The 12,884-nt window shown below is 42.9% G+C and overlaps 1 protein-coding gene across 1 annotated transcript in view; it reads left to right on the plus strand.

The window, feature by feature from the left end:
- tg (thyroglobulin) overlaps positions 1-12,884 on the plus strand; it is a 348,151-nt gene that overhangs the window by 84,884 nt on the left and 250,383 nt on the right. Inside the window, exons 20-21 of the mRNA XM_063057803.1 lie at positions 6,631-6,746; positions 9,314-9,422. Of these exons, the coding sequence (XP_062913873.1) occupies positions 6,631-6,746; positions 9,314-9,422 (225 nt within the window). The remainder of the gene's footprint in view (positions 1-6,630; positions 6,747-9,313; positions 9,423-12,884) is intronic.

Raw genomic sequence — 12,884 nt, forward strand, 5'->3', positions numbered from 1 at the left:
AAGACACTGTCTGTATGCTAGTAGCAAAAAGGGACATTTAGCTAAAAAGTGCAAAAGTTCAAAGGGTAAGATTAAGCCTGGGCAGGGGAAAGCTCTCAGGCAGCCACACACCATCTAGAAAATGCAGATGAAGAGGCAGCCTGTGCCTACAATGTGTTTGCAGTGGAAACAGATGAGGAACCACCTGAACCATATTATGCCACAGTCACTGTCAGGGGAAAGGACATTAAGTTTGAGATTGATTCAGGGGCTACTGCATCGGTCATTAGTGAGGAGACCTTCAGGAGGACATGGGTATCCATCCTGCCTCCCATCAGACCATCAAAGCTCAAACTTAGGATGTATATGGGGCAGCCCATACCTCACTTAGGGGTGTTGTATGTGGACATTTCAGCCGGGGGTCAGAAGGCTGAAGCTAGGCTAGTGATAGCTAAGGGTAGGGGGCCCAGTCTTTTGGGTCATGATTGGCTTCGTAAATTCTGGCTAAACTGGCATGAAATTAAGTCTGCACACACGATGGAGGACATTCTGCAGTGGTACAGTGACGTTTTCAGGGATGAGCTAGGAACACTGAAGGGCGTGACAGTGAAACTCCATGTCGACCCTGAGGCTACACCATTTTTTTTTAAGCCCAGGTCGGTGCCCTATGCCATGAAGGGCAAAGTCGAGGAGGAGCTGGAACGTTTACAGAGGCTGGGCATTATTGAGCCCATCCAGTTTTCAAGGTGGGTGGCTCCCATTGTTACAGTTTTGAAGGCAGACAAAATGGTGAGGATACGTGGGGATTATAAGCTTACGGTGAATCAGGTCTCTAGGCTGGAGGAGTACCCATTGCCTCGGGTGGATGACCTGTTTGCGACCCTGTCAGGGGGTAAGCTGTTCACAAAGCTGGACATGAGCCACACCTACCAACAGCTGCTGCTCGATGAGGATTCAAAGGAGTACGTCACAATTAATATGCACAAAGGATTATTCAAGTAAAATCGCCTGGTGTTTGGAGTGGCTTCCAGCCCTGCCATTTTCCAAAGGACAATGGACACTTTGCTACAGGAGATTCCACACGGAGCAGTGTACCTTGATGATATTTTGATCACGAGGGCTACTGAGGTGGAGCATCTGGCTAATTTAGAACGGGTGCTGAAGAGGCTCTCAGACACAGGGCTGCAGTTGAAACGCAGAAAATGTGTGTTCCTGGTATCAAGTGTGACTTACCTGGGACACAAGATCACAGCTGAGGGGCTTTGCCCTATGGAGAATAAAATAAGAGCTATTAAGGAGGCCCCAAGCCCTAAGACTGAAACGGAACTCAGATCATTTTTGGACATGGTGAGTTTTTATTGCAAGTTTCTTCCTGACTTCTCAAGGGTTTTGACCCCACTGTATAAGCTGCTTCACAATGACACTAAGTGGCAGTTGGGGTGAAGATCAGGAGAAAGCTTTCAAGGAAGTGAAAGAACTCCTCCACTCAGCAAAGCTGCTTGTTCACTATGACCCAGACAGGGAGATCACCCTTGCATGCGATGCCTCGCCCTATGGAGTCGGGGCAGTTCTCTCACATGTAATGGAGGACCGTTCAGAGAAGGCTATTGGTTTTGCCTCACGTACCCTGACAGCTGCTGAGAAGGGATATTCACAATTAGACAAAGAAAGTCTGGCCATTGTTTTTGCGGTCAAACACTTTCAACAGCACCTTTATGGACGCGTATTTACAATTTATACAGACCATAAACCACTGATGAGCCTGTTCAGTGAGACTAGATGCATCCCACTGCTAGCCTCAGCCAGGATACTGTGTTATGCTCTTACCTTGTCAGCTACCAGTACGCTATAGTGTACAGAGCGGGTGGGGATATGCAAACGCTGATGCACTGAGTCGGCTACCTTTACCTGAGACACCTGTTACTACATATGTGCCTCCAGAGACTGTGTTTTCATTGGAGAGGCTGTCAGACACCTGTAAAGGCGACCCAGATCAAGCAGTGGGCAGAGAGGGACCCAGTCCTGTCCCAAGTCAAGACTTCTCTTTTACAAGGTTGGCCCAGAGTCGTGGAAGGAGAGGCCTTATGCCAAACGCAAGACAGAACTCAGTCTGCAGGATGGCTGCATTTTCTGAGGGGCGGGGGCGAGGGTCATCGTGCCTCCCCCTGGCCATTCACAGATTGTGGAGGAAATTCATGAGACTCACCCAGGGTGTCTCGAATGAAAAGCCTTGCGAGATCCTACGTTTGGTTGTCAAGAATGGATCAGGATCTGGAGAACAAGGTAAAATCATGCACGCAATGTCAGACTAATCAGAATATGCCACCACCAGCTCCTTTACACCCATGGGAGTGGCCAGACCACCCCGGTCTAGGCTACATTTGGACTTTGCTGGCCCTTTTATGGGGCAGAAGTTTCTTGTAATGGTAGAATTGCATTCTAAATGGATTGAAGCTCACATCATGAGCAACATCACAGCCCCCTCAACCATAGACAAACTCAGGCAAGTGTTTGCAGTCCACGGGTTGCCTGACACTCTGGTCACTGATAACAGCCTGACGTTCACCAGTGAGCTGTTCAGTGAGTTCATGCAGCAGAATGGCATTCATCACATTCGGACGGCCCCTTTCCACCCAGCCTCCAACGGTTTGGCTGAGCGGGCTGTTCAGACAGTGAAGGAAGGCCTGAAGTGGATGACAGGGGACTCTCTTAGCATTCGGCTTTCACGTTTCTTGTTTAAATACCTCCTCACGCCACAGACTACGACAGCCTGCACTTCAGCAGAGATGCTGATGGGGCATAGGCCCAAGTCAAGATTGGACCTGCTGTGCCGGGATATGAAAGCAAAAGTGGAGAGAAAGCAGGAAAAGCAGAAGGAGGGACATGATCAACATGCGTGAGAGTAACAGTTAAAACTGGATTACAACGTCTATGTGAGAAACAATCAGCAATGACTGCCTGGGGTTATTCTTAAACAGAGTGGTCCCATCTCCTATGTTGTTAAGCTGACTGATGGGAGTGTTTTCCGCAGACATCAGGACCATGTGCACCTGCGCCATGATACCGGCTCAGAGGCAGACAGTTCCATGGAGTTTCCATTTGTGAGACAGACTACGGTGGAAGCATGTCCACCGGTGACTTTGCCAGAGTGCAAGACGCTGTCAGAGGGGTCGGGGTCCCCTGAGGAGGATGGACATTCTCACGCAGACACACAGCCCCCCCTCGTTCCCCCAAAACCAGATCTACCGATAAAACCCTCACCAGTGGTGCCTGCTAGGTCACCGGGGGTAGTGCGCAGATCACAGCTCACTCGTAAACCTCCTGACAGACTGAATCTTTGACAGGACAGTTTTTTGTTGTTGTTAGATTGAATGTTGAATCTGTCATGTTGTTGTTTGAAGTCAGGGTTGAATCTGGACCCCTGGAGCTGTGAGACAGCAGTACTAACTGCCGCACCTCTATGAATATATCACCCCACTAAGACAAAAGCAGAGATTGATTCAGAGCAGCCTCCCATCCATTCTGTACCGTGAATTCCAGTCATAAACGCTCAAATATTATCTTGCCCTGATATCTTGGGAGGGAGGGACATAAGTGAAGAGTTTGCCAATGAATCTTTTGGATATTTTGTAGGAACTTTAGAGATACAAGCTAATACAGAGAGGAGGAAATATCATCAATCTATATCACTTACCAGTGATGATGCCTGATGTGTTGAATGCTGCTAACATTTTTTTATTTTTGATTTTCAATATTTACAGTAATTTACTTCTATGGAGAAAATAAAATTGAAACAATGTGCAGGACTGAAGCTAGAAAGAGGATGGTTAAATGTCAGCTTCCTATTGCAAAAAAAATTATGAATAGATATTGCTAAAAACACGCTACACCTAACGCATATTGCATTTGAAAAAACAAAAGTTTTTATAAATATATAAAGCGGAGGAGGGTGGCTACAGTCAACGTGAGTCCCTGGGAAGATGATAAGGCAAAATTGATATTGGGTGATAAGGAAATGGAGGAGGCATTGAACTTCTATTTTGTGTCGGTCTTCACGGTGGAGGACAAGTCTAACAGGCCAAAGAAGGATGTTATGGACGAAATGGGAGGTGAGGACCTCGATTAAAATCACTGTCACTAAAGAGACAGTGATGAGCAAACTTGAGGGCCTGAAGGTAGATAAACCCCCTGGTACTGATGGGGTGCATACCAGGGTGCTGAAGGAATTGGCGGAGGTTATAGTAGATGTGTTGGTAATCATTTATCAAAACTCTCTAGACTCTGGGCAAGTCCTGGCGGATAGGAAGACAGCAAACGTCACGCCACTTTATATTATAAAAAAAAATGTAGGCAAAAGATAGACAACTATAAACATCTGTAGTCAGGAAAATGCTTGAAGCTATCATTAAGGAAGAAATAGCAAAACATTTAGAAAGGAGTGGTTCCATTAGACAGATGCAGCATAGATTCAGAAAGGGCAGGTCCTATTTCACAAACTTACTGGAATTCTTCGAGGACATAATGAGTGCAGTGGATAGAGGGCAGCAGGTGGATGTCATATACTTGGATCTCCAGAAGACGTTTGATAAGGTACCGCACAAGAGATTTGTAAATAAGATACGGATGCATGGATTTGGAGGAAGTGTATTGGCATGGATAGTGGGTTGGTTAACCAATAGAAGGCAGAGAGTTGGTATAAATGGGTGTTTCTCCGGTTGGCAGTCTGTGGTGAGTGGGGTGCAGCAGGGGTCAATGCTGGGCCCGCAGCTGTTTACCATTTACATTGATGATTTGGAAGAGGGGACTGAGTGTAGTGTAGTAAAATTTGCTGATGACACTAAACTGAGTGGAAAAGCAAATTGTACAGAGGATGTGGAGAGTCTGCAGAGGGATATAGATAGGTTAAGTGAGTAGGCCAAGGTCTGGCAGATGGAATACAACGTTGGTAAATGCGAGATCATCCACTTTGGAAGGAATAATAGAAGAGCAGATTATTATTTAATTGGTGAAGGATTGAAGAATGCTGTTGTGCAGAGGGACTTGGGAGTGCTTGTGCATGAATTGCAAAAAGTTGGCTTGCAGGTACAACAGGTTATTGAGAAGGCATACGGAATGTTGGCCTTCACTGCTAGAGGGACTGAATTCTAGAGCAGGGAGGTCATGCTGCAACTATACAGGGTACTGGTGAGGCCGCACCTGGAGTACTGTGTGCAGTTCTGGTCTCCATACTTGAGGAAGGATATACTGGCTTTGGAGGCAGTGCAGAGGAGGTTCACCAGATTGATTCCAGAGATGAAGGGATTAACCTATGAGGAGTGATTGAGTCACCTGGAACTATACTCTCTTGAGTTCAGAAGAATGAGAGGGGATGTTATAGAAACATACGAAGTTTTGAAAGGGATAGATAAGATAGAAGTTGGAAAGTTGTTTCCGTTGGTAGGTGAGACTAGAACTAGGGGACATTGTCTCAAGATTCAGGGGAGAAGATTTAGGATGGAGACGAGGAGGAACCGTTTTTCCCCAGAGAGAGGTGAATCTGTGGAATTCTCTGCCCAGGGAAGCAGTTGAGGCTTCTTCACTAACTATATTTAAGAGATAGTTAGATAGGATTTTACAGAGTAAGGGAGTTAAGGGTTATGGGGCAGGTGGATGGAGCTGAGTTTATGGACAGATCAGCCGTGATCTTATTGAATGGCGGGGCAGACTCGATGGGCCGGATGGCCTACTCCAGCTCTTATTTCTTATGTTCTTATGAAATAACAACCGTACTATTTTCATTGGTTTTAATATTCGCAACATCCTTTTTCAGGAAAACTGGTCTGCACAGCAGTCTCTATGCATTTTTTTTTCTGGATTTCACCAACTACTGCCTGTGACCTTAGTGTTGCTAAGGATCATTTTATCTTGGAGAAAATCCAAACAAATAAGCTTGATCAGCTTCTTGCAAGTTTTCGCTGAAGTATTTAATAAATGTAGTCCTTAAGACGTGATTTTGAGCTTTGGTAGCCCCAGGAACTGGATTGATTATTTCCTGGAACCTGGAAATTTTGTTTGCTTCTTTGTTAAATTACTGCACTTTTGGGACAAATATATTGTCTAAAACCGTCCCATCTGTATCAGAAAATTCCCAGAAACTTGGTTCTCAAAAGAAACTCACAACACCACAGCACATAAATAACTCACTTTTGAAAGAGCTTCAAGTTTGCCCCATTCTCATGCTCTCCCCTCATCCCATTTGTGTTACATAGGCTCCACAGGACAGAAATAGAATTTAACTACTGAATCTGTTTTCACCGCCATTTCGAACAGTGTATTTCAGATCATAACAACTTGCTGCATAGAAACACTCATGGTGCTTTGGTCCACATCCAAACTTTGAACATAATTAGTCATAACAGTCAGCACTCTCGGGAGACTTTCAGTGTATCATATTGTGTTTGAATTAACTATAGTTGCCAGATGAGTGAAAGCTGTTTTTAAAATAGTGGAATACCCAGTTTCCACATACAGATGTTTTCAAATGTGTTCTTAATATAATCAGTTGGATAAATGAGCCTTTTTACATTCCATGTTGTATTTCCATTGAAAGATTGCTGCTATTTGAAATTAAACTCAAGAAAATAAGTATAAACATAAATATTCACTTTGCAGAATGTTCTGGAAACGATATGTGCAACTTTTTAACGTTGTTCAGCATAGGAGACCAGTACAAGTGTGAACTTTACAATAGCTCAGAATCTAACTTGCTCTGCAAAACATTTGGGCAGGTAAGGGAAGTCATTTTTGCTCTTTGATCCAAATTCTTGATATCCCTAACAAATCTGATACTAATGTGAATGATATAATGCACTATCTTTAGGGGCAAGAGATAGGAAAATGTCACTACCATCAATCCTACTATGGTTGTAGCATATTGTCAGAAACAATCATCAATTTCCTCTGACTTATTTAAAGCTAAGAAATCAATGTGAAAGATATTGGAAATATTGAACATGACAAATAAAGTTACATTAAGTGCAATTGGTCTGACTTCTGAAAATCCGTAGGTAGTCAGAAAATAAAGTTTAACCAGTGTTGAATTTGAGGAACTAGAGAAAATGAAAGTAGGACACACAAAATGCTGAAGGAACTCAGCAGACCAGGCAGCATCTATGGAAAAGAAAGTATAGTCAACGTTTCGGGTCAAGACCCTTCAGCAGGACAGCAGAGGAGTCAGAGTTTAAAAGGTGGAGGGAGGGGAGAGAGAAACACAAGGTGATAGGTGAAACCGAGAAGTGGGGTGTAGGTGATTTAGTAAAGAGCTGGGAAGTTGGTTGGTGAAAGAGGTACAGGGCTGGAGAAAGGAGAATCTAATAGGAGAGAACAGAAGGCCACGGAAGAAAGAAAAGTGGGAGAAGCACCCTAGGGAGGCGATGGGCAGGCAAGCAGAGAAGGGGTGAGAGGGAAAAGGGGATGGGGGAGGTGGAGGGAGTGGGCCATTACCGGAAGATTGAGAAATCAATGTTCATGCCATCAGGTTGGAGGCTACCCAGATGGAAAATAAGGTGTTGCTCCTACAACCCAAATGTGGCCTTATCACAATGGCAGAGGAGGCCATCATTAGACATGTCAGAATGGGAAGGGGAATTAAAATGGGTAGCCACTTCCCATTCCATGCCAGCATGTCTATCCATGGCCTTCTGCATTTTGTGTGTGTTGCTTGGATTTCCAGCATCCGCAGATATTCTCTTGTTTGAGAATGAAAGTAGGAGTTATTTAGGTGAAAGTAAACCACCCCAGCTCTGTGATATGCTTAAAGACATTTAAGCCTAGAAATTGGAATGAATGGCAGATTTATTTATTTATGGAAATCCTTTTTTTAAACCAGATTATGCCAAGGTAATCAATGAATGGCCTTCAGGAATTTGGCCAAGGAACTTGCATTTGGTAATTCTCTATAAGCAGCTCATGTCATCATGGACATAGTGGCCAATCTGTAATTACCAAATTGAATAGATATGATGAAGGTTCTCTATCCAATGATTCATGTGTTACTCTATAGCAGCTACATAAATTACTTCCAAAGTTTTACCTCCAATCCCTCTCCTGAAGTCATTTCCTTAAATTATGCACTATTATTTACATTGGCTTCCATCAGTATTGTTTTTCAATGAAAATACCTCTCTCATATCTACTCTATGGGCTATTCATAGCTCTAGTCCCAAGCCTGTGTCCTTGACTCCCTAACTGTACTTTGAAGTATCCCAGTATGCCTCTCTGCCTTATTAAACTACTGCTATTGGCTCTTGAAATCACCTCAGAGCCATTAGGGGATAAGGATTAAATGTGGCCTTGCCAGCTTTAACCAGAGATGGTATTCCACATCTCAGAATATAGACGGTTGAAGGCGTGACTATCTATGATAGTATAAAGGAAGTACAGGATATACAAGAGACACTAAGTGAAGAAATGCAGTATTCTTAAAGAGCTGTAGAGCTGCGAGAGGTCACAGAGCTAGGAGGGTGCTGACGTCAGGGAGAAATCTGAAAACCGGATTAAAATAAAGTTATTTGGTCAAAAACATAACTCATTATTAGTTAACAGATACTAAATGCTAGAGGAATTCAGCAGGTCAGGCAGCATCAATGGAGAGGAATGAAGAGCTGATAGTTTGGGCCGGGACCCTTCATTAGGACTGGAAAGGAAGGATGAAGCCAGAATAAGAAGGCGGGGGGAGGGGTAAGAATACAAGATAGAAGGTGATAGCTGAAGCCAAGTGAGGGATCAGAAGGTGTGTGGAGGAGGGATGAAGTGAGAAGCATAGAGGCGAAAGGCTGATAAGGTAATGGGCTGAAGAAGAAAGAATCTGATAGGAGAGGACTATGGGAGAAAGGGAAAAGGTGGGGGACCAGAGAGGGTGAGTGACAGGCAAGTGAGAGAAAGGGGAAAGAGGGATGATTGATAAGTTCGTGGCCTACAGTAAAGGGAGTCAATTTTTTAAAAAACCTAGCACATTTATTTTTCAACATAGTCCCCTCCTACATTTACACACAGAAAGTGTCCACAGCAGGGGTGATTGATAAGTTCGTGGCCTAAGGTAGAAGGAGATGAGTTATACAGCTATCGTTACATGGAAAAAAAACTCATCTCCTCCTACCTTAGGCCATGAACTTATCAATCACCCCTCGTCTTATGCCAGTTGTATATTATCCTCCTTGTACACTTTCAGCCTTTCTATCCAGTTCTGTATTTCACTGCAAGTCAGTTACTAATCCTTAGTGGTATTGTATGCTATGTTAAATTCACTGTTGGTTGTTTATTATCATATTTTTATTTTATTTGGCTTTTTTATTAGAGTCAAGGTTTCCTGGGGAACTCGGCTACAGTCAGATATGAAGGGATCAGTTGTGAGTTCAGAATCAACAGCAGTGGTGAGGGGAATCTAAAGGTCTACAGGAAAAAGGGTGAGTATTAATTGAAAGCTAATAACACGAATGATCAGTAGTTACGGACTTGTCTATAACATGGACAGGATGTTTATTATTTTCTGTGCTTTTTTTTGGAAGGGATTTAAAATCTACATAATCATGAAGCAGAAGCGAAGTTTAATATTGTATTACTGATGTGCTCAGCCAATGGTTTTAACTATCTATTGAATCAATGGACAAAGATCAGTATTCGTAAAAACACTTCCATTTTCCCCCGCTGACTTGACTGTCATAATTCTCGATATCCTCAAAATACCTTGATTGATCATAATATAGAGAAAATTCTGGATTCACCTAGCAGGTCAGACTGAAGAGAATGCAACAACGTTAACATTTCAGGTTACTAGCCTTTAGTCAAAACTGAGAAAATTCAGAAAGCAGGCATGTTATAATTGGCTAGAATTCTGAACACAGCTCGGGGAGCAGCAACAGAGAGAGAAAAACTGAGCTGCAACAGAACTCGTCAAGGATGGGACATACTGCGGATGTTGGAAATCTGATAGAAACTATAAAATGCTAGAAACGTGCAACAGTGTGGCAGCACCAAGGGAGAAAGAAACAGAGCTAATCAGCTAGTACCTGAAACCAGGTATTCGGTTGTGTAAATTCAAGTGCTTTTCCATTGAGACAATAAAGGTACTTGTCGGTAATTGTATCCTTGGCACAGATCCAAACATTCCCTAATTTAAGTACTTCCAAAATATTCCATTCTTACAAATGCTGGAGGAATTTAGCAGATTAGGCAGCATCCAGGTTAACTGTTGTGATCTGAAATGTCGTCTGCCCATTTCCATCCATAGGTACCGCCTGATCTGCTGATTTCTTTCAGCTTAAGACCACAAGATATAGGAACAGAACTGGGCCACTCAGCTCATCAAGTTTGTTTCACCACTCCACCATGGCTGGTTTATTACTCACTCAACCCCATTCTTCCACCTTCTCCCTGAAACCTTTGACAAACTGACTAACCAAGAAACAATCAACTTCTGCTTTAAATATTCTCAATAACTTGGCCTCCACAGTCATCTGTGGCAATTAATTCTATAGAATCACCCACCTCTGGCTAAAGAAATTTCTTCTCATCTCTCATCTCTAAATGGACGTCCAACTATTATGAATCTGTGCTGTCTGATCCTAGACTCACCCGCTATGGGAAATATCCTTTCCACATCCACTCTATATAGGCCTTACAATACTCGATACGTTTCAATGAGCTCTCCCCTCTTTCTTCTAAACTCCAGCGAGTACAGGCCCAGAGCCAGCAAATGCTGCTCAAACATTAACCCTTTCATTCCTGGAATCGTTTTCATGAACCTCCTCTGGATCCTCTTCAATGCCAACACATCTTTCCTAAAATAAGGGGCCCAAAACTGCTCTTTACTCCAAGTGTAGTCTGAACAATGTCTTGTAAAGCCTCAGCATCAAATTCTTGCTCTTGTGTTCTAGTCCTCTCAAAATGAATGCCAACATTGAACTTGCCTTCCTTGCCACTGACTCAACTTTGAAAATTAACCTTTAGGGAATCCTTTACAGATACTCCCAAGTCTGTTTGCACCTCTGCCTTTTGAATTTGCTCCCTATTTTTCAGGGTATATATTGTATACATTTCTCTGACATTAAATTGGACCTTTGAACCTTTGGTTAGAAAATAGCCTTTGTCTTTATTCCGTCTACCAAAGTGCATGTCCACTTCCTTATACTATATACCATCTGCCATTTCTTTGCCCATTCTCCCAATCTGTCTAAATCCTTCTGCAGAGTTCCTGCTTCCCAACACTACCTGCCCTCCATCTACCTTTGTACCTTCTGCAAACTTGGCCACAAAGTCATCAATTCTGTTATCCAAATTGTAGATATATTACATGAAAAATGTGGTCCCAGTACCGACCCCTGTAGAACACCACTTATCACTGGCCATTTACTCCCACTCTTTGCCTCCTGCAAATCAGCCATTCATGCTAGTATCTTTCCTGTAATCCATGGGCGCTTATCCTGTTAGCAGCCTCATGTGCAGCACCATCTCAAAACCCTTCAGAAAATCTAAGTGAACAACATCCATTGACTCTCCTCTATCTATCCTATCTGTTATTTCCTCAAAAAAAAATAGGATAGATTTGTCAGGCAAGACTTCCCCTCAAGGAAACCATGCTGACTTTGGCCTACTTTATCATGAGCCTCCAAATACCCCATCCTTAATAATGGACTCCAACATCTTCACAACCTATGAGGTCAAGCTAACTGGCCTATAACTCCCTCCCTTCCTAAAGAGTGGAGTGACATTTGCAATTTTCCAGTTCTCTGGAACCATTCCAGAATCCAGTGATTCCTGAAAGGTCATTACTAATACGTCCACAATCTCTTCAGCTACCTCTTTCAAAACACTGGGATGTGGTCCATCTGGTCCAGGTCACTTATCTTCTTTTATGCTTTCCAGCTTCCCAAGTACCTTCTCCTTAGTAATAACAATGTCACTCACTTGCGTCCCCTGGCACTCTTGCATACTAGCGTTCTGGTAGTGTCTTCCATAGTGACTGTTGTAAAATACTTAAGTTCATCAGTCCAATTAATTGTCACCTATAACTACCTTTCCAGTGTTGTTTTTCAGTGGTCCAATATCTACTCTCACCTCTTTTACTGTTTATATATCGGAAAAAATTTTGGTATCCTCTTTGATATTTTTGGCTAGTTCACCTTCATATTTAATCTTTTATCTCCTTGTTGTTTCTTTAGTTGCCTTCTGTTGGTTTTTGAAAGCTTCCCAATCCTCTACATTCTCACTAATCTTTGCTATATTATATGTCTTCTTGTTGTGTATGTGGCCATTTACACAACAATATCAATAATAAAAACGCTAGAGACTGGAGCTAAGTTAACAGGGGCTTTTACTTACGGAACCAAACTGAACACATATATACAGATCAATACGCACCTAATAGCGCATGCTCAATAACGTGTTACTTCGACATACAATAGTCCCATATTATACAGTAGGCTATATGGTACACCTCTTTTTTTGCTTTTAAGCTACCTTTGACTTCCCTTGTCACCCACACTTGCCTCAACTTCCTTTTAGAATACTACTACACCTTTGGGATGTATCTATCCTGTGGCTTCTGAATTGTCCCCAGAAATTCAAGCCATTGCTGTTTTGCCATCGTGCCTGCCAGTAACCCCTTCTGATCAATTTTGGCAAGTTCCTTTTTCATGCCTCTGTAATTCCCTTTACTCTACTGTAATGCTGATGCATTTGACTTTATCTTCTCCCTCTCAAACTGTGGGATGAATTCTATCACATTATCACTGAATCCCAAGGATTCCTTTACCTTAAGCTCCCTAATCAAATCTGGTTCATTAAACAGCGCCCTATCCAGATCATCCCCAAGCTGCTCTAAAAAGATCTTGTAGGTATTCTACAAATTTCTCCTCTTGTGATCCAGC

The sequence above is a fragment of the Mobula hypostoma genome, chromosome 1, assembly GCF_963921235.1.
Source record: "Mobula hypostoma chromosome 1, sMobHyp1.1, whole genome shotgun sequence".
Taxonomy (NCBI): domain Eukaryota; kingdom Metazoa; phylum Chordata; class Chondrichthyes; order Myliobatiformes; family Myliobatidae; genus Mobula; species Mobula hypostoma.